The sequence below is a fragment of the Thermobia domestica genome, chromosome 2 (assembly GCF_964235325.1).
Source record: "Thermobia domestica chromosome 2, izTheDome1.hap1.1, whole genome shotgun sequence".
Lineage (NCBI taxonomy): Eukaryota > Metazoa > Arthropoda > Insecta > Zygentoma > Lepismatidae > Thermobia > Thermobia domestica.
Genome location: NC_137455.1, coordinates 288,842,739 through 288,865,877, shown reverse-complemented (window position 1 = coordinate 288,865,877; position 23,139 = coordinate 288,842,739). Strand labels below are relative to the sequence as shown.

The 23,139-nt window shown below is 33.9% G+C and overlaps 1 protein-coding gene across 7 annotated transcripts in view; it reads left to right on the top strand.

The window, feature by feature from the left end:
- Positions 1 to 23,139, top strand: part of LOC145678561 (uncharacterized) — a 202,569-nt gene that overhangs the window by 83,856 nt on the left and 95,574 nt on the right. Inside the window, exon 2 of one of the 7 annotated variants that reach the window (XM_081748856.1) lies at positions 7,177 to 7,509. The exons of the other annotated variants lie outside the window; for them this stretch is intronic. Coding sequence (XP_081604982.1) covers positions 7,458 to 7,509 — 52 coding nt within the window. The 5' untranslated portion in view covers positions 7,177 to 7,457. The remainder of the gene's footprint in view (positions 1 to 7,176; positions 7,510 to 23,139) is intronic. 7 annotated transcript variants of the gene reach the window in all.

The window sequence follows — 23,139 nt, the reverse complement described above, 5'->3', positions numbered from 1 at the left end:
AATACAATGAACTCGCGCGTTATCTATGCAATATCATAACAGCAGAAGATATTTAAAAAAGATCGAAAAAAAATCTCTCATGTTTATTTAAAACAAAGTTGTAATCGTTATGCTCCAAAAAGTTTCTCGCGAAAAAAAAAAAAAAATCCAGCCTGGTCGTACATTAACAAGCTGGTGGTTATGTTTTCTTGCTTAAAAATAGCGTTAAATTATGTTTTTTGAACTTATTCCAAACATTACTATTATGAGACAAATGAATTGTTGTTATAAAGAAAAAATAATATTGTTATATCATACTTCATTGTATTTAAATATTATTATTATTAATATTATAATCGACAACTTCCCCTCTTCCGTTCCCGTACACACCTAAAAGAATGACTCATTCATTTGAGGTATTCTTTTAACATGTCGTGAGCATATGCTGCGGTGAAAAAAAAAAAAAAAAAAAACTCCATCTTCAGTTCCCAGACGACAAGAGAACAGATGTTCGTTCAGCATGATGATTACGTTAACACTTATGTTGAAGCTTTTGTTTCTGAACTCAGGGATAACAATAGAAAACGAATGCTCTTACAACGCTCATGATCTTGGTGAACCATGGTTTGACATTTCGCTTGGGAAGCGGTGACTCATAATATCCCGTGCGTCACCCTGCTCCTTCATCTCAAAGGCTGGTAGGCTGAGTCGCTTAAAAAAAAAAAAAAAAAAAAAAAAAAAAAGTGCAACACAACACAATTTGAAGTTATAAATAGTTTTTTTTGTGTGTGTGTGTGTGAAGAACATTCTTCATTCGTAAGCGCACATTTACTGTGATTCGAAATCCGTCGTGGGTATATAGGTACTGTAGTTAGCGTATGAGTTTTCAACTCGGGAGACACGGGTTCGATTCCAGGTTTAAGTTCATGTGATTCGGATCCCACGCTAAATGTAGGTCCACGTCTCGTATCGCTTCGCTACTGAATGGGGACGCAAAACTTCAAATCCAAGCCACCAATTTCTCTTTAATTCTTTGAGTCAGTATAGAATTTTATCTGGCACCGTAACATGCAGATAGTAAGAATAATCAATGCTTGAAATTGTTTCTATCATTATATTTAACAAGAATGCGTAACTTAAAATATACTGTCGTCGCCATCACTGCCATACTGCTACTGTAAATCTCTCGTGACTACAGGGTTAGTAAACGCGTTTTCGATGCTGAAGACCCGGATTCGACTCCCAATGGGAGCTCATATGATTCAGATTTCACGTTAAGCTGTAGGTTCTGTCTCATATAGCTTTGTCTGATAGGGATACTAAATTCCAAACCAACGAACCAGCTACTTCAAATAATCATGAGTAGTGGTATTAAAATAATAATGATAATTCTCTCGGAAGCTGTGCCTCGAAATTAGCGAACACTACTTTGTTTATTTGTAAGTTACTTCATAAATACTAATCAGCTGCACACAGTGATTTAAAACTCACAAAACGCCTGAAAAGTGTGAGGACAACTGGCATGCAAATAAAATCATGTTGCTCCTTCTCGTAAATTCCATCAGTATTATGAGGTAAATGTCACCTCCCGGTCAAATAGGTTCAGTTCAAAAAGACAGGGTCAACGCATGACCATGGGGCGAACAAATAGAAGGTGTTACGTGTGTATGTACGGGTGTACTACTTGTTACACAAGTAACACGCAAACCTCACATGTAATAAACATGCTAAGGGAAAAGAAAACTCGTTTCTTTCCTGAATCACCGCAAGCTCTGTCATATTTTTCTGTTCTTTCGAGAGGACAAAACGAGAAGATTTCTGTTTTTTACCCGGCTACGGCGAAGCCAAAAGAAAGTATATTGTGTTTGGCGTGTCCATATGTGAATATGTATTCATGTTCATTAGTTCCACTGTGGAGCTCAAACGTCTGAACCGATTTCAATAAATGATTTTATTGTTGGAATCGTGGCGACAGCCCAAGTAACGTACGATAGTTAACGTCACATAAAGTCAATATGGCACCATTGTCTAAGTATATATATATTGAAAGGAAAGGAAGTCGATAAATTGGAGGAAAAGATAAGTTCACCATCCATAATACATAAGTGATTATTAATTTATTAATAGCACTGGTGACAACTGCTGGGTAGTCCTTGATGCATCTGAATGTGCTGCAAGACGTCTCCCTGTAGCATCCCAGATCTGCTCGGCGGGATTGAAGTCGGGGGAACTGGCAGCCAGTCCATTCGCCCAGTATTCTCTTGTTCCAAGAGCTCTGGCACTTGTGCTGTTCGAAGTGGTCGCACTGCACCTCTGAAAAGATAAGTGTCACAATGACCAGTGAGTGTACAGCGTTTAAAAATTTGGAGGTCGATATACCCGTGTAACATCGTATTTCCACACAAGAACACGTAAACCACAAAACGATCATGTTCCACAATGTTCCTAGGATCATTGCATGTTCACAACTCTCGCTATTTGAATGTATGTACATCCAGAATCACTACTCAGAATGAATCTGATCTTATATGAGAGAAGAACGTGACCCCAGCCCTGTGATGTTCTTGGCACTACGGCAAATGGTGCCGCCGATGTGCGGATGTCAGCGGAAGGAAACGTAATGGTCATCAGGCAAAGAGAGCACTCCTATGTATTCTACGTGAGGTTGGGGCTTGTAATGCTGTTAAATGCGTTTACTATTTGAAGTCGTCCCATTCTTGCCTGTTGCACAATGTTGCGGTCGTCCAGTGCTGTAGTTGACCCTTGTTGACCACTTCATCTTTCACAACATTGCCTGTGGTTAGAAATGCTTTCGATGCACGTGAAACAATGCTATGTGTAATATCAAACTCCAGGATCACTCTCGTTACACTTTATTTTTCTAGTTTCCCGATGATTATTTTCCGTGTGAAGTTATCCAAATGTCGTCTCCAGGCCATGTTATTATAAATAACCAACACAATAATGCACCTTAACAGTTCCCACTGGTACACAATGTCTCGTCTCTTTAATTCAACTGCTTCGTGTTGGATGAGCAGACATATTCGGCGTTGACGTTACGCCATGCAACGTCTTACTTCGTGTGTGTGTATATAGGAGACCTCTGGCAACACGCTGCCTGCAGATTATTTTATGTTGCTTTGTCTATTTCGTCCTTAAGCTTTGTACACCAGTGTATTTGCATATTCTTGTACAATGAGTGACCAGCAAGTAGGAATGCTTTCAGTCTTAACTAGAAATCCAATGAAAAACGACTATTACGAAGACCTTGGCGCAGATGAGAGCACAATATTAAGGTGGATCTCACAGAAATAGGAATACAAAGTAGAAACTGGATCCAGTTGGCTAAGGATAGAAGTCAGTGGAGAACTTTTGTGAACGCGGCATTGAACCTCCGGGTTTCATAGGTCGTAGAGTTAGTTAGTTAGAGAGGGAGAGAGAGAGAGAGTGTGTGTATGAAGTTGTAAATATAAACAATTAAAGCTCTTAATTAAGCACAATTTTAACTTATAATGTACAATGGAAGTATCTGCAATACTTTCCTTTATTGTGTGTATAGATTTATGCTCTTTGTATTTTAATAGTAAGTAAGCAGTCAAATAAACCAACATAAGATGACTGTTTAGCTCTAGATCCGTAGACCACGGGGAAATAGCACAACTACTGTATCACTGTATGTCGAAAAAAGCAGAGCTTCCTTGTAGCCGAATGGCTTGTGATTTCGAGCTTGCATTCTTTTGTTGTATTATTTAGAGTTAAATATCCAGTGATCTAGAATTTTCGGTTCTAATTCAAAGCGAAATCCAGCGACGGGAGTTGATGTGTTATTCTAACTACATTTATCTAACGAAAAGTTATCTTGGAACTCAGGCCTTTATAAGCAGTAAAACGTCTACCCGTTGTTTTTGTTTCGAAGCTATTCATATCTACAGGAAGAATAGATATTTTTTTCTAAGTATATATTTGTGTGAAGATAATTATGAAAGGTTCGTATCACTCAATACTTCATACAAGAGAAAGAACTATGATTCAAATAAGGGTAATATTTTCTACAGAAACTGTTCAGACCTTCTAAAAACCATCATTTGTTCCTTTTCAAGGTCTCATACCAACAATTTTGGATGATGATGATAATATAGCCCTGCAAAGAGGAGAATAAATAAGCCTTTGTATGAGTGAGAATAAGAGGGTTATTTTGAAATATAACATTTAATTTTATTTGTAAAAGTGGATATTAATTCATATTTTTATGTAGACCCTTTACGGGACTTAAACTAACACATAATACTATAGATTTTATATTCAGCTTTTCAATTCTACTTGTAGTTAACTGTTTGTTTTCAAAACATCTCCAGTTTCAGTACCAAATATTGAATAGAAAGTTAACACTCGTTTCTTTGTATATTTATTTGTTACTGGAGATAAAACTATAATAGAATACATCTTGTTCTTTGCTGTGTGGTAATAACTAAAACAGAATTAATATGTGCTTGCTCTTTTTCACAAAGCCAGAGAAGAGAAATGAAAAAAAAAAAAAAAAAAATCTGATGTTGGTAAAACAAATGAAGAATTGTATTAGAGCAGTCATTCATTTGTGACAGCTTTTTTTCATGAATTGATTTTTTTGTTGTTGTTGTTTCTCTCATCTCTCGTTCGTTTGTTTGTTTTGCACGTTTTGTTCGTTTGTTTCATCTCAGACCAGTTTGCAGTCTCGAGCTCTGAGTTCCATGTGAGTAACTTGTGAACAGAGATACAATGCCACGGGCTTAGCTTATATATATATATTAACGACCCAACTAACTAGGTATTTTCTCGAGATCGCTTTGACGAATTATATACATATAAACCAAAGAGCGTTAGAAAGAATACAACATGAAATACACACAAACTTTTTTTTTTTTTTTTTTAAACCTCTAAGGAACAATGAAAAGAGATTGCAAAGTAAGTGGAACCACATCTAGATGGTCAACATTATATTCCCCTGCTTACTGAGAGTTGATGCCGACTTTCTATTTTATCGGATTATGTTGTATAGAATTAGGTAGTTTCTGTTAGTAAAACGTATTTTGTGTTATTTCTCTCAACAAAAAATACTCTGTTCTAAATTAGAGATACAAGATTCACATTCAAAAACCGAGTAGGAGAATCAGTGACGGATCTTGAGGGGAGTTTCACGAGCAAGTATGCAATTACTTCTTCGATATGCAATTACTTCTATATATGCATTATAGGCCTATACTACTTGAGTATATATATAATGAGAAAGAGTTATGGCTGGGTACGTATATGAATGAAATTCATTCCCCTGGAAAAAAAAATATTCAAATTTGCACATGCTCTTTTGTATACAAGAGTTAGGACATTAAGTAAATTTCTTTTCTTAAGTCGTGACAATGTAATTTTTACCAATGTGCGTTTTGTTATCATGATTTCCAAACATTTTGTTACGTACCATCTCCTTTCTTCTGTGATTAATAATGTGTTTAATTTGAATGTATTCCAAAGTTCTCACTGATTCCTGTTAGTTACATAATCCAACTTTATATTTAACTAAAATATAAATTCATTTCACATGTGACATACGCTAAGCTTTTTCAGAGTAAGGCATTTTATATTCCACATTTAGACATCGTATTAATAAAAACGTATAGAATAAACTCAGTGAGCGCGTCGATGTAGAGTGAAGCATTATTAGGTTTCAATTCCCCATGAAACTTGCAATGATGTCCATGATTAGTTTTGGAGGATTCAATATACGTTTATTTAGTCATTAATGGGAAATTGAAATCTGGATTTGGGTTTCATTATTACTAATACCTGATTATATTATGTGTATGAAAATGTCTTGTGTGCCATATGTGTTATTGCGTGAATGAGATTGATTGGTTTAAGTGTTTGCTAGTGGATCAAATTTCTCCTTTTATATTAATTAGAATATTGCGTTTGATATTGATTTATTATTAAAAGAGAGGGGGAAAGAAAGACATTAATCTCGTTTTGTGCTTCGAGTATTCTTTCTTCATATTAGATTTTTAATTTTAGTGATAGGAATTCGAGTTCCGTCTTTTTACTCTAGCTTCAATTTATTTGTTGCAACTTATAGGAATTATTATTATTATTATTATTATTATTATTATTATTATTATTATTATTATTATTATTATTATTATTATTATTATTATTATTATTATTAGACAAGATGGCCAAAGTCATTCTTGGAAATCTAAGAAAGTCTAACGCACTATATTTATTAGAGAAAGTATTTTCGCGTACTTTATTTAAACATCAGCGAACAGATTGAAGAGAAGCATACATCTTTAGTACTACACGTAACGGAGCTTACATAGTTTTCTTATATGGAAAAAAGACTGCCCACTAGATTTAGAGTGCGGCGGATTACTGGTCGCCATCCAATCACTATATACCAATAATTGCACGTATACTTACACAAGAGCTACATACGTACTTGAGCGCTTTGAAATGTGATATCGATTTTTATCTCCGGTAGAGGTAATAGAATAGCCTTTGATCTAAACCCAAGTGGTGGCTCGGAACTCACTTTAAGTGCTACCTTCGTCTCATATAGTTTCAATGTTGAAAAACTTCAATCAGTTAATCAAGCACCTTGAAACATTTTTCCCCTTTCTTTTTAGATGCAAACTGCTTTACGCAGCACATACAGATGCATTGTCTTTGCACGTCAATATTAAATAATACTTCAAGAATAAAATATTGACGAAGTGCGTGATTTAATACATTAATTAAAAATTATTTCAAGCAATTAAATATTTTTGTAACTCTTCTCGAGCTATCAGACAGGTGAAGACATTGACATCCGATGTTTCGAATGCAGACATCGCATTCATCTTCAGAGATTGTAATGAAGATGAATGCGGTGTCTGCATTCAATACCTTCACCTGGCTGATAGCTCGAGAAGAGTTACTGAAATCATGTCTCTAGGAGAAATTAAATTCTTTCCAATTAAATGTTATTCCACTAGAAAGAAGTCTATTATATACAAGAAAGCTAATTTTTTTTGTTGAGATACAATTCTGAGTGAGAATGAATGATTTTGCGCATGAGCGTGCGTGAATTAAGGTGAAAATGATTGTGTTAATGTCTATATGCCACAAAAATACTGTCACAAATATTTTGGCTACATGCTACTTTTTTTCTCTTCTTTTTGTCTCATCTAGTGGGAGACTCATAATTTAAGTTCTGGCAATATAGAAGAAAATATTATAGTGGACAGTTCAGTCCAATTTTTGTTGACGTCAAAAATAGAACAGAGCAGATATTAGCAATGTGAACTTGTGAGTGATTTTAACTTTCTAAATGTGAAGGTGAATCAGTCGAGAGACTGTTCGCAAATTCCTCCCAATGTGTGCGGGATGAAGATGGATAAGCCCGGCTGAAATCTCCTGTTGTGTGCCTCCCATTTGACAGCCACTGCATAGTTACTCCCAGTACAGCCAGGATGCGCCTCATCAGAGTGAGACGCCGGGGGCCGCGGCTTCTTCCGCTGAGAGGTAAGTTCCCTCGTCTGTCTGTCTCACTTCTCTGTTCTAGCCCCAAACATCGATTGTTCATCGTCGCAGTAAACACATGTTCAATAATATCTCTAGATGTAGATCGATTGATGTTGACAGCTGTTTAATAAAACTGTTGTCTTGTGTTTGGTGTTTTCAGATTAATTCAAAATAATACATTTGCTCGTCTCATTCAGTAGCGGCGCTAGGCTCGTAATAGCAGGGGTAAAAGAGGGGAAACAAAAAAAGTTTTGGGAAGGCGAGATAACTACACTTGTTTTGCTTTGAATATTATTATTATCATCGATTCTTCTTCTTCTTCTTCTTCTTCTTATTATTATTATTATTATTATTATTATTATTATTATTATTATTATTATTATTATTATTATTATTATTATTATTATTATTATTATTATTCACTGGTTGCTCATAGAAAAATGGGGTCGAAGAGGGGGCGAGAAAAATATTGTGGTGGCGATCGCTCCTCCTCACCCCCCTGTAGTGTCGCCGCTGGTCTCATTAATTGTAAGAAGGTGACACAGTTTTCACAGGCTGAAGACAGTTTGATCTAAGAGAACCGGAACACTTACAGGAATCACAAAAATGATTTTAAAAAATAACATATAGAAAAATAAGAGAAATAGAAAACAATTCTCAACAACCATTTAACGATAGAATTTTTGTAATTTGGTCGTGTTCGCGGCATTTATTACATTGTGTTTCTCATTAATTTTCAAACTTATCTGCTGAAATAGTTCTACTCTTCTGCTCCCCCTTCCCTCCGTCTCCAATTTTGTTTTAAAGCAAACTGTAGTTCCAATATGAATATATATATATATATATATATATATATATATATATATATATATATATATATATATATATATATATATATATATATAACCCCATAAAATTGCTATACGAATTTCAATCCCTTGTAACAGTGTTTTCTTCTGTTTTGATTCATAATTGACTTTCTGTTCATAATTTCGTTTTAGCAGTTCTATGAAAATAGTCACTAAAAAATATTAATAATTATTTTAAAACATGCTCTTATTTATTATCATAATTTATCCGGCGATCGAATAAAGTTTCTACCATGTTCAGGGGCAGCATGAGAAGGATAATCATTAAGTTAGTCGAGAATATTTCTCCTGTTCTGGCGATAATTCGCAACACGTTAAAGGAATACTTAGTTCTTTCCAGTTAGCCATAAAGCTTTCAGTGTGTTGGTCTCAGAGTGTTAGCATTTCCAACATGTAAAATACGTAAATTCTGTAATATAATAGCGTATAATAATAATAATAATAATAATAATAATAATAATAATAATAATAATAATAATAATAATAATAATAATCGCCAAAAACAAATTTTGTTAGCATGAAAATTTGTAATATGTGAGTCCATGCTACCTACTGATACTTAATTGTGCCCCAGGGGGTGTGTGCAAAAGTAGGTATACAATTATGAGTTTTTGCTTTCTTCATTAGTACTATATATAACGAGTTCTTGACTATGAAAAAAAAAGAATAACGTTATGCGGTCACAATCAGGATGATATAAAAATTACAATTAACTACAATCTCTTGAGTTTTTAAAGTGTCAGCTTTCAGCATTTACACTTTCCTTCAGTCTAGTTTCTAAACTCAAGCATACTTTGGCACAGAGGTTTTTATTGTTATTAATTTCTCTGAACGCTTTTCTTATGAAATTAGTCATGTTGTCAATAGTGCGTGTTTTCCTCGAAAATACTTTATCTTTGACAACACCCCAAAAGAAAAAGTCCAGTGGGGGTGAGATCTGGTGATCGTGATGGTCATTCAACTGGCCCTCATCGACCTATCCAACGATTGGGTAATTCATTGTCAAGAAACTCGCGCACTGCTACAGCATAGTGAGGAAGAGCTCCATCCTGTTGTAAATAGAAGTCGTTATTATCATGTTGTCGCCGTAAGTGTGGAATAACAGTGCCCGTAGCATGTTAACTTACAGGTCGTGAGTAACAGTTCCATTAAAAAAAAAAAAAAAAAAAGATAGGCACAATGACTTCTTTACATGGAAGACTTGCCCAAACTGTAAATACAGATTGATTCAATTATTGTTCAAGTATTAAATGGGGGTTTTCTGTTGCGTGATAGACACATTATGCCTATTAACAACGTCTGAAAGTTGCTTCGTCTGACCAACGCACTTTTCGAATGATGCCATCACATTCCCTTTCTGCATTCAACATTATCTTGCAGAAGGTAATAAATAGGTCGATATATTTTCAAACCTAAACGTTATGCCAGATGCCCCAAAGATCTACGGGAAATGACTAACTCAGAAGATGATATCCACTTTGATTTTTTTTTGGGGGGGGGGGCTTTGGATAAACTAACATTTTATTGTCGTGGGTAGTAACATTAACCGGTCGACCACTCTGGCGCATTACAAATGGAGCCAGTTTCATCAGATTTATTAAGTAATCTGTAAATTGTTAATCTACTTGGTGGAAGTGTATCAAATTCTGTAGCCCATTTCCGTCAAACCGTTTCAGCATTCTCTGTCTTCTAGCATTGTTTTATTATCCACTTCGATGGTCAATGTGGTCAATTAATTCGATGGTCAATTAATTACCAGCCATAATTATCTGAATAATAATAATAATAAACTGTATACGTACTTTTGCACTCCCTGTATGGGTCTAATTAAGTCTTTACTTTAATTAAACTTTAATTTTTGTTAATTATACGGTGTATGTGTAATGGGTCTAAGGATGTCATGGGCTGCAAGTGCTACAATAATCGAACACATGCCGAAAAACATATCTCACTTGTAATTCACAACATAATATTACCGGATAACCAAATATACCTGGGTAAATCATCTTACACCATACAGTACTAGAATCTAAATAAGATATTTCATGTTTTGGGACTATATAATATTACAAGAATTGTTAATCAATATGCTATTATAAATACGCATTGTAATATTTGACACAAACTGCAATAAATTATCTGAAAGAGACTGAGAGTTGAATTCAAATATAAATGAGTAGTACTTTTTGCATCCGAGATGCAGTTTGCGATATTCTTAGATGGAAGTTTAAGAATAAGAAGATTTAGTAATAAACCTAAACATTGTCTAACTTCAGATTTTTAACTGATGTACTGTATTAACTAATTGATGTACTTTAAACTTGTGTTATTCATCACAACAGCAACACAAACTCAAACGTGGGTAGGTCATGAATGTTTACAGTGCTCTACCGTTATTTTCTAATTTTGTCGTTGTATGTTATCGCTACTGGAATTATCCCTTTCTAAACTTATCTCGAAAGGGAAACCTGTTATTATCTGTTGGTAAATTGTATCATTTCCTGTTAATTCGTAATTATATTGCTTATAATTGTGTTTAGTTGTCATATGGATAGTAATTAGTGTCGATTCAAAACTACTAACATGTAGTCATTCGAAATCAAAATATATTGGTGTGGTACAATAAGTCTTTATATCGAAAACTTTGGCGAATTAACTTAGTACATACAGAGGACTCAAATATACGTCGATTTTATTTTCGCGAAAGCCGTTTGACTGTCATAACCTTTCGTCAACTCTAAAGCAAAGGAACTTATTTTACTCATGGTAGCTTGTAATTTTAATCTGTGTATTTTATTGAATTGAAGGCTAAAGCTACTAATTGTTTGTAATATGTTACAAGTTTACAATAATATTTACATCATCTTCGGCTGAGTCACTTGACAATACTACCAACGCATTGTTATATTTAATGATCGCAAACGAATAGTGGTGCTTAGCGAAGCATTCGAGTGTACTAGAGGCGAACCATTGCTTAATATCCTTAAATCCACGTGTCAATTGGGAATTTCTGTCATAGCTGATGATACAAAGCCGTTTGATACAGCAACATGTTATTGTATCTCAGATGCTGATGGGAGGTGCCAACCCTGAAGATAACGCGCTCTGTTTCTTGCATTATTATTTCTCATTGTATACTGAGAAGCAATTGTTTTCAAGTGTAAGCGATGGGAGGGTTTTGATTCAGTGAATCAAATACGCTGGAGAAGTACTTTTGTTAGCCGGAAGTTTGTGCATTGGTTCGTGGGAGACTTCCGAATAACACAGTTTCCACGCTCGTCTGCACATCTCTTTGTGTCACAGTGTGTTACCATGTCATTCATTAGATACTTATCATAGAGTAAATATAGCGATATGATCTGACATCAAGGAGTTTCAGATGTGAAACTCAATACATTAAAACAAAGTCAACTATACAAGTATACTTAGTTGCTGTAGTTCTTTCCGTTATACATCCGTAGTTGATTTAATCCACATATTTACATACTATTAATTTCTGGAGCAGAAGATAGCTAATGACAATGTTGTTTTACTACTCTGTAGTCAGTAGTGTTTGATTTGTTCATCAAAATTATCGACATATAATGACAGCAGAATATGAGTATTGGATATCGTACTTGTAAGTTAAAAAAAAAAAAAGTAATTGTTGATTAAATTAAGAAAGGTATATTCGTGTCATATCATTATTGGAATTTATCACCCATGTATATTGGTAAGACATGTTTATCATTTACGAATAGTTAAATTTACATGTAAGCAACTTCGTGTTTCCGTGTATAGTTGAATAGTGACGTAAATGAAACTGGGTTTGATCCTATTAGAAGCCATTATTTTTTTTTTCTAATGTTGATCAAACATCGAAAATCAATTCAGAAACTATGAGAATTAGGAAACAGTCGAGAAATTTAGAGATAGTGACAATGGAAACCGATGTGCTGACTGAGATTACTGAACTACAAGTCATATGACTGGCCACAGTCACCGTGGGTTATAATGCCTCGTGCTATGGAGTAGAAACTTAGTAATTTTAATAAATACACTTTTAATTTAGACATACAATCCATCAACCATTATATATTAAGCTGTAAATGATTTTGATAACATTTTCTATACACAATTATAATTAAAATCATATACATTCAGACCATAGAATTTATTGAAGGTGAATAGATTGAATAATCAAAATTAACAAATTTTACTTTGTAGAATTTACTTTACATTCTCATAACATAACAAAGTATGGTGCCTACTATTAAACTACTCTAGATGTGTTTCCAGAAAAGTTTGAATCTCTTAATACGCGCGTCGAAGCAATACTATAGCCATGAGCTGGGCCTTGATAAGAAAAATCAAAATTGCAGTTCTTATATTAAAAAAAAAATCAAGAATAAACTTCCTTTACAGTTTGTTATGAACACTCTCGTTCATGGTTAATGCGTGTTATTTATAGTAATGTTCCCCTAAGATACTGTATAGTACAATATTAAATGTACATATGTGTGTTGTCTATGAAGAGATTTTTGAAAAGAAATGCTGTAACGCTGCCAGAAGAAGACAATTTGCACAATTTTATATAAATATATTGACGTATCAGTTTATTACAAAAAAAAAAAAGAGTGACCCAAAATTTGCTATATACTTAAAAAAAAAAAAAAACTTTTGTTCCCGAAGATGTATTTGAAGATGCAAATTAGACTATTGAAGTAATATCGCATTGCAGATCGGTTTCACCATTGAATAGGAAGTGAAATAATAAGGATGGAAGTATTAGTTTCTCTTTTTTTTTTTTTTTTAAGATTGTGAAGATAGAGTCAAAGATTGAAGAAAAATTTACATTTTGTACCGTTAGATGCTTGTTTCTTTTGATAAGATAGATATATTGCTTGTTTAATTTACTTGTAAATACCTTAGTTCTTTTTTAGAATATATATGTATATATAATATAATTCTTGTTCACTGATATGGTTCAGTGCGTCCGTAAGCACTTTCTCCTCTTAGTGGCACATCTATTTTCAAAAGCTTACTCACTTCAATTGTGTCTTATTCAGTTGCAATGGAAAATTGAAACATTTATATATATATATGATATGCCTAACAAATTTCTGTAACTAATTCTATATACAGTATGTTCTTTCTCTCCAATTGTTTTCTGTGCAAAGGAGAGAGAATGACAACAGAATATTTTCTGTAAATTCTAACAGCATGAAGTTTTTGGAGCTTGCTGGCAACATGGTGATTGCATGCGTTAGGGGGACAACTTTTAAGTGGATATAATTATACATGCTGACTCAGACCTTCAACAATTTCTCAGCTCTTAGAAGCAGAGGCACATCTGCGTAATGAAAACAATTTTGTCCGCTGAAGCAAAATAATGGTTATCAACATTTGAAATTGCTGATGAAGTTTAGAAATGAGCATATTATACTGTACAGTAGTTTGTCTTGAATACTATTAACATACGTATTGCTAACAGGAGTACGATTACTTGACCACAAAATTGAGCATAGTCAATATTCAACAACTGCAGTAAAACATTAAGCTTTGAAATGTGTTTTTCTGATGTAGTTGGCTACCATTCACTTGCTCCAAAGAATAAAATTGTGATAAGATGTTTTAAAAACATATAATTATTTTTTTTAAATGAAAATATTTCATTTCTGAATTTTAAAATAGCAGATGTGGACTGATTTTGATACATTTTAAAGAATTTGGTTCACCAGAACTTTTTTTTAAAATTATATTTACTATATCCGTGTGTCCGTCTGTCGGGTACAAAAAAAATCTCAAATATTTAATGGATCACCATCAATTTTTGCACGGTGTAGATGATTAAAAGCTAAAAATCGAATTTGTTGATGGAGTGATTCACCCACCGAAAGTGGGAGAAATCAACAATTGAGGAGTTTGATGTAATAAGGGCGTAAGCGAGTTTACGCCCTTTTTACATCAAACGCATTTGTGGCTTTTGCCATGGTTGTTTAGCCTCCTGGTAACATTTCAATTCAATATCGGAATAAAATGCTGCATACTACATTGTTTTATGTAAGAAAAAAAAAACACCTACTTAAATTTTCAACATCGTTTTTCACCAACTGAATGTTTCAGACTTACGCCCTTATTGCTTCAGAATCCTCAATTTCCGGCTTTTACATGATGACTATAGTGTGAATATGGTAATAGGTTGTGAGAAGGGGGCTTCTGAAGTCAATTAAGCGTCTCATGAATACATTTTATCTCTATTCTTAACTCTCCTACTAAGACCAGAAGCGAAAGGAATTCTATTATAGTTTTAGATTTCAATATTGATCTATGTAGAGCAAAAACAATAAGAGATAGAATCTGCTGTTCGGAATCCATTTAGCGTTCTAAGAATTGATAAGGCAAGTGATTTTGTCACTTTCGCTGTCAATATAATTGCAAGATTGCAAAAGTCACATATTCGGTTCCAAACAACCCATCTGGTTGGTAAAGAAAACATAGGCTGATGCAGGTTTTCACTTTATTTTCAGTAAATACGTTTCCTTACCTTCCATACCTTTGATGTGTGTGCTCTTTAGAATCAATTCTTTCGGAAATTTACATAAAAATATGATTTCTCTTCGATTTATAATAGTTAATACAAAACAACCATTGTAAGTTCTACTTGTTTGGAACCCATTGGAAACAAGGAATGCATAAGTGTTGGCGCAAAAGCGTCATGTTTGACCTATCCATAGGCGTCATATTTTCTCTTAATCCTCTATTCCTGCTGAAAGCGACAGAAATAAACTGCTACGTTTTTAACGTTGACTGCTATGGGGTAAAAACGTTAATATGTAGCGACAAGCGGTTTTCTGCCAATAATATGTTCCATCTTATGCCTCCGTATGTAGTATATCTAATCAGAGCTCGTAAATTTGACCGCAGATTCATATTAAGAGAATTACGAAGTTTTTCTAAGTTGGCGATACTGATTGGCTTCGTGTAATGCTATTGATAAAATACATGCGCTTAAGTTTATGAAGAAAAAAAGATTTACAAAATACCTTACACGAAGTTAATTATGCTTCGACTCTTATTTTCCTTGAACTTTATTTGTTCCTGCTTGACCTGACTCCTTTTGGTTCTATTCTATTTATTTATAATTTCTTTAAATAATACCTATCTAGTAAGAACATACTTAGCTAGTTTTTCTATCTGGAAGAAATCCCAATTCACAAATTACTAACATGTGGTTCGTCTCTCTTGTTAACATGAAAGTGACTGGCGTTCGAGGAAGGAAGCATAGTTAATTGTAAACATTTGTACGCACGTATTTGAAAGAAGACTGAAAAGCCGAAGCGAGAAATGTAAATTCCTTATCAGGATCTCTATAAATCATCTTGATGCGCCGAAGCATATACAATGCACGTAAGGATTTAACTCCTGCTGGTGTTACAAGTGTAAGCGGTTGGGTCAGATTTCCAAGACATGTAGTTATTCAGTAACACATTAGAAAAAGAATATTAACAACAATGCGATGTCAAGGTTCAAAACCAGTTTGTAGTCGTCTCATACATGCATTGTGTTGGTATCTTTGCTTTTCCATATATTTAGGACAATATACATTGCATGAAGAATGACCACAGATAATGGAGAACCATAAATATTACATTCTAGATAGACACAATGAAAAGAATAAGAAGAATAAGAGGGTTACTTTATTTAAGAGAGTTTCTTGTTGCAGTTGGTAGATACTAATATCACTATGACGCAAAACCGCGATGGGTCCTAATAAACAAATCTTACTTCTTTTAGTTATTTATTGTTATATGTTATTGTGGCTGAGCTGTATATCTAACACTTACATGCATATTGATTTGTTTATTTACTCATCAGAATACCGAACACTGTTGTGTTGCTATACTTTTAACGTTCGCGTTTGCTTTATTCGATTCGCAGTGAAAATAAATAATTCTCGCTTTTGTGTCGGAATTACTGAGTTTGAATCCCACAGCCAGTTACCCTGAGATTTTCTCAGCTCTTCCTACTAGAATAATGTCTGAGGTGCTGCTTTGAATATATAGGCCCTGGTCAACTTCTGACTCTCAAATTTTCATGTTTTAACAGCAATATCTGTTTTTAAAAATAAAAGAATTAATATCACTGTATTTGATTTATAATTTGTAGCGTTTGAGCACTATTATTAGATATTACACCTGTATACCTTGCAGAAAGTAAAAGCAATAACAATTATATTGTATTTCATTTTCTTATTACAAAGTTAACAAGTAAAACTTAAACGAACGTAATATTTGTACATTCATTTGAAGGAGTACATTTGTTATACAGACTCGTAATTATATATATTTAAAAAAAGTGCTTAGAATTTCATTGTACTTTAAAACTTCGACAGAAAATAATAATTGTGGTTTACATTTTGGTAAGACCAAAATGGAACGTCTAGTCAATTCTATTTAATATTTCATTCCTAATATACGTATATTTACTACTTACCTAACAAACTGTCCCCGTAATTAGAGATCATGAATGGTTAAGTTTATTTATACCCTTCTTATTCAACACCAACTTATGAAAGACGGGATTTACTTTTAAAGATGGATTCTAACTACAATTCTGGTTAGTATAGTATGTGCTCAAGGTTTGAGCCTGATTCCACTTGCATCGAAAGCGTATTCTGTACCCTTGAGGCGACAGAAAAGTCTATAATTAAGATTGTGGGTTTCGGGAGAAGAAGAGGGCTTTGTCAACTGCCTGCTTCTGGAGCTAAGATTAAGTAAGTTACAATTACATATCAGTCCTTTATCAGAGCATGTACTTTAGCAGTCTCCCACTGCAGACTTTCGGACCAAATTTTCTGGAAGAGTCTATCGAACTACCTGTGAATGTGAGCCCTTAGTAAAAACCGAAGAAGAAACGAGCCTCAATGTAATGTACCTATCCATTACAGGTGTGTGGGGGAAAATGAATGAACTTCTAAAATAATTTGGTCACATTCGATAAAAAGAAAAACATTTGTTTTTTACATTTTATTAATATATACTTTTATTTTTGCCTTAATTTAAAGTATGTAGACGTTCTCCGACCTAGAAAATTAACAGATCACTCGATATATATGGTAGAGAAATACCTCTCTTGTCTGTGATAGACACCCTTCACACAGCGTGTACAAGTACCTACTTATGTCATTCAATATAATATTGTCATCAATAAATCAGAAAATCAAGTAGCTACAATATAAGAGTAATGAGTAAAGACTATTTGGTATGGCATTTCGTCACATCAACCGTTAGGTTGTCTACATTTGACCTAATAATCTTCCTCCCTCCTATATAGCTGTTATTTCCTTCTGTCCTCATTTGCACCTTCACAAATCAATAACTGGGCTTTGCACGCATCATTAATGGCCGAAATGTTGTTGACATTAATTATTCTTTAATGTTTTTGTCAGTTAATGAAGCCTTTAGGCTTTTATTTGTTTTACAGTTGCGCCGTAGCCTGATACTAGGTAATAAAGGTGTTCGTAGGTGTTCTTATAAGTAATCGTTTATTTACATATCAGTCCTTTAATAGAACAGTGACAACTTAAAATTGTCACTTTTTCAGGATATCGATTTGAATATTTGCATAGACCCAGTTAACACGGACGGACAAATACTACAGTATTCCCTGAGAGGAAGGGGAGGATGCGTACTTTCTTCTATGATGATTTTTACAAAACTCTCAGCCTTTAGGATCATTTTCAGCATCATATTTCAATAAGAATAATTTTGAGCTGTGTCAACTCCATCTCTGTTTTCGACATACCCAGTATTATTCTTCCGTTTCGTTCATGGCCTACCTAAAAAACAAAAACTTTACATGAAATAATGCACAGTAATTTATATATATTCTGCTGGAAACGTGATTAAGAAAACTCAGTAGGAACTGACGGATTTGCCCAAAGTTGGTACATAAAAATGTAGTAGTAGTATTCCCAACACGGCGCCCGTTAAACATCCCGAACATTTTATACATGATGTCCAAAAAAAAGTGTAAGTATTAGTAAATGTAATCACCGCTAGCGAATACATAAGCAGTTGTTTCGCGCACGTAACCAGAGATCTGGGTTATAGTGATAGAGTAGGTTCGGAAATCTAGCAGGCTATAGAAAACATAGCAAATACAACACGCTGTGTTACGTTGACGGTATGGAGACATGTGACATCAAATTGTATTATTTGTTAAATTCAAAGTACGATGCATTAGTTCAAAAGTGTATATATACATACATACATACATATATATATATATATATATATATATATATATATATATATATATATATATATATATATATATATATATATATATATATAAAATATGGGTCATGTTAACTCGAAACTCGTAATCCATATTAGCTGTATCCGCTCCTGCAGTTGTTATTTTCAAATAACTGCATTGCGTCCTGATCAGAGAATTGTAGAAAAAAAAGGCAAGCTTTATTTTTTATTTAAAAATATAACATCGGTGTGTCTGTATTGGTGCAGTAGAATAAACTTTCACATTTGAAAAAAAAAAATGTATGCCATTCTACTATTGTATCATACAACCTCAATCAATTGAAACAGTAAAATATTGGTAATAAATTAGTAACGCGGGTGTTTAGCTGACAATACTAATGGATTGTTGAATTTAGTTCAACCTTCGAGAAGACAGAACAATTGTTCGTGTCAATTATTGACAGTCAGATAATCGCATATTGTTATTGGTATGAACACACAATTTGGTTTCAATGACATAGCTTTCGCTTGTCAATACTATGTCATTTTACAACAGGTGTGAAGTAACAAACCTACTGGGGAAAATCACGTTGGCACAACTACACATTCATTTTTCGTATTCGTTGCATACGTTACTTGCATTTTTGTCTTGTTAAAATTTTGTTTCCAGCATGTATACAAGGGCATCTGTCCGTGATCAATCTCTTCAAACTATAGTAAATCAGATAGACGCCTAAAAATGGATATATGTATAACAAAGCCATAATTACTCACTTCTTGTATACGTGATATCTGATCCTAATTCTTATCTATTCATTGGCGGCTCTTGAAGGAAATCATGAAGGTAAAATTACAATTTTATCGGTACAAGCTGTATACAAGAATTAGAACATTAGGTAAATTTTCTTTCCTAAGTTGTAGCGATAAAGTGTTAATTTTTACCGATGTGAATTCCATTATGAGCTGTCACCTAAGTTATCCCTTCACTTCAGCTTAATATTCAGTTTTTTGTACTCTTTTGATCACTGGAAAGAGAACTGGCATTCCTACCCTTGTTCCATTGACTTAATGGCTTTGCCAATCGAATTTTATATAAATAAGTACAGCGCTAGCAGCCAAAATAACTAAGGAAGAAATAACTACTATCAGGGGCGTAAATAAGGGCCCCACAGACCCCGCATTGCGGGGAACCTCAAGCCATCAGGGACCCCCAAATCGTGCAGTAGGGTAGGGGCCCCATTCCACGCTGTCTGCGGGAGGGCCCCTAAGTCTTTAGTTATGCCATTGACTACTATTTCACTAATCACTATTACTTACTACCGTTCCTAAATAGTAAAAGAAAAAAAAAAACATGATTTTACCCTTGTTAGTATGTTTTTAAAGTTTATTTTAGGAAATGGAATATTATTTGTTCCAGCTTTTAGGTGAGATAAGACTAATGCAAAACGAAATTTTTAACACTATTTTAAAAATATAAGATTAACTGATCATAAATTGTTGGTAAAATAAATAAATTCTATAACTGAGGATGTTTCTGATTTATCCATTTTTTTCATACAGTCCTATCGATGCGAAACACACACCCACACAATAGAGGTTAAATTTCATAGATTGTTAACAATCCCAATAATAAACATTCATGTTAATAATGTCGCTACCTGCGCTATCGCTTGCTTGTGTAACGAAGTCCTTATATTGCATTACTATGGCATTTGGGGTGGCTGGTGTGCGAACTAATAAAGTGTTAACTGAAAACAAAGATTTTAATTAAGTACTAGCTGGACCTGCGCTGTATACACAGCGCATCGTTCTGCTATGTCCATGAATCTCCTTCCCACTGTGCATGTCTCCTTACTCAAGTAAAGGATAGAAGACTCACAAAGGAAGTGAATTGCTATGTATAGATGTTGGAGTGAGTTTGTAGCAAATTTGTAGAAGTAACACGATATCAAGTGGAAATATTTTTTCGGCATGTCCGTTCGAGTACTTCTCATTGCGTCTCTTGAGTTGCCAGCATGCAATGATAGGTTTTGCCATTGATTTAAGCAAAGCGCCTGCAACGTCCACCAACCCGCCATACGTAATTTCTCTACTGGTTGCCTAACATTAGTTTCGGTCTGCAACAATGTTAATCTTGTGGAATCAAAAACAGCTTCGAAAATGTTGAATAGAACAATAACGACACAGTTTTTTTGAAAATGTGAATGAGAACTGGACAGTCTACACAAAATTTGGAATCGACCAGTGAAAACGGCACGGTTCTAGCACGTGGTATTCGAGATCTCATTGTCGAAAGGATTGCGGGCAAACATATAAAAATATAAACCTAGCATTTTAATATATAGACTAGCTGAACCTGCGCTCTCTACACAGCGCATCATTCACATATGAGCATGAATCTCCTTCTCATTCTTCCTCACATCTGTACATGACCCTTTACAGCCACAAGTGAAAGACGTCTATTTAAAAAAAAAAAAATCGACAAGGGGTACCATAAAGGGGAGATTTTTTCGATTATTTTTTTAATATCTCACAGTGTACAAGATTTGAGCCTACTTCAGGTTGGAGTTTCTAATTCATGTATGATTAGTGTTTTCTTTCTTCTTGATGCAGTATGTAATAAGCAAATACATTAGATACATACTTTACACAATTAGTTATAATGTCAGTGAGAAATGGTGTTCATTAAGCAAAACACTCCAAACAATAAAGATTCATCTTTGCCTGGAGAAATGGTTAGCCTTCGTTTTCCTTTATCACTTGGCTATGAAAAACGCCTTGGAGATATACAACCCTGTATACAACTATTTTGTTTTGGAATGTATAACTCATAGGATATGATGCTTTACTTTTTAAAATTTCAACTCTTTCCGTGTATCCCTAAAAAATGTGGTAAAGGAATAACGGCCACGTTTTCTAAAATATTCAATTATAATTAGACAATCTACAGAAAATTTGGAATCGACTAGCGAAAGAGGCATGTTTCTAGCACTTGTTGTTTTCGAGATCTCATTGTCGAAAGGATTGGAACAAACATATAAACCTAGCATTTTAATATATAGACTAGCTGAACTTGCGCTCTCTACACAGCGCATCATTCACATTTGAGCATGAATCTCCTTGTTATTCCTCACATCTGTACATGACCCTTTACAGACACAAATGAAAAACATTTTGATAAAAAAAAAATGGCAACAGATACCATGAAGGAGAGATTTTGTCGATTACTTTTTCAATATCTCCCACCGTTTGCAAGATTTGAGCCTATTTCCGGTTGGAGTTTTTAATTCATGTATGATCAGTGTTTTCTTTCTTCTTGCATGCAGTATGTAATAAGCAAATACATTACATACACAATTAATTATAATGTTAGTGATATATGGTGAGCAAAATAGTCTAAACAATAGATTCAACTTACTATCTTTCGTTTTTCATTTCGCCATGAAACAAACGCCTGAGAGGTATGCAACCCTTGTATACAATTAGGTTGTGTTGAAATGTATAATGTGTAGGATATGCTGCTTTAGTTATTTTCTTTTTTAATTTCAACACTTCCAGTGTACCCGTAAAAATGTAATAAAGAAATAATGCCCATGTTTTTTAAATATTCAATTAGAACTGGACAATCTACACAAAATTTGCAATCGATCAGTCAAAACGTCATCTTTCTAGAGCTTGTAGTTTCCGAGATCTCATTGTCAAAAGGATTGGCCACAAACATATAAACGCCCCAAACGTATAGTTTAAAAGAACTCCAAAGATGGTAGTTCCTTTGCATTGATTTTGGAAGAGGCTTATTAAAATACAAAGGCTTTGAACAATAATTTTAAAAAGTGAACTTTATATGAAAAGAGGTCTACTTAAATAATTTATTTAAAGTACTCATAGTTTGAAATATTTGTTTCTGTTAAACTTGAAATCACAAATAACCGTAAATCAAAGGTATGAAATCAAAGTTTATAGATTGAAGCTCAGGCGCTTTTGTTGCTATTGTAGCTTTTTAATAGATTATATTAATCTATATTTCTAGTGTACATTGGGCGGAACAGGTAGTAAAGATTAGAAATTAAACTTATTTACCGTAGTTAGTTTTCAATTTTACATTAATTCATATGTAAATTATTGGATATAGTATTGGAAATTGAGGTATATAGCTTTCATAACGTACCATCTAACATTGACAAGGAATCGCGAGCAGGCGCACAGGTGACGGATAGTGATGTGAATGTGTACGAAAACGTGACAACACCGCAAACATGTCATTTGCTAACAGTGTTTAGAAGGAAGTCAGAACGCCGCCTTCAAATGGCACAAACACTGTCCCTTAGCATAATTCGCGAGCTCCTAGTACAATGAGATCTTTTACCGTGGTACTTGCTTATTCTTCGTTGGTATATGTTACTTACATTGATTTCAATGATGCAAGATATTTTTCCTGAAGCTAGAACTTCATTATCTTACTTCGATATATATATATATATATATATATATATATATATATATATATATATATATATATA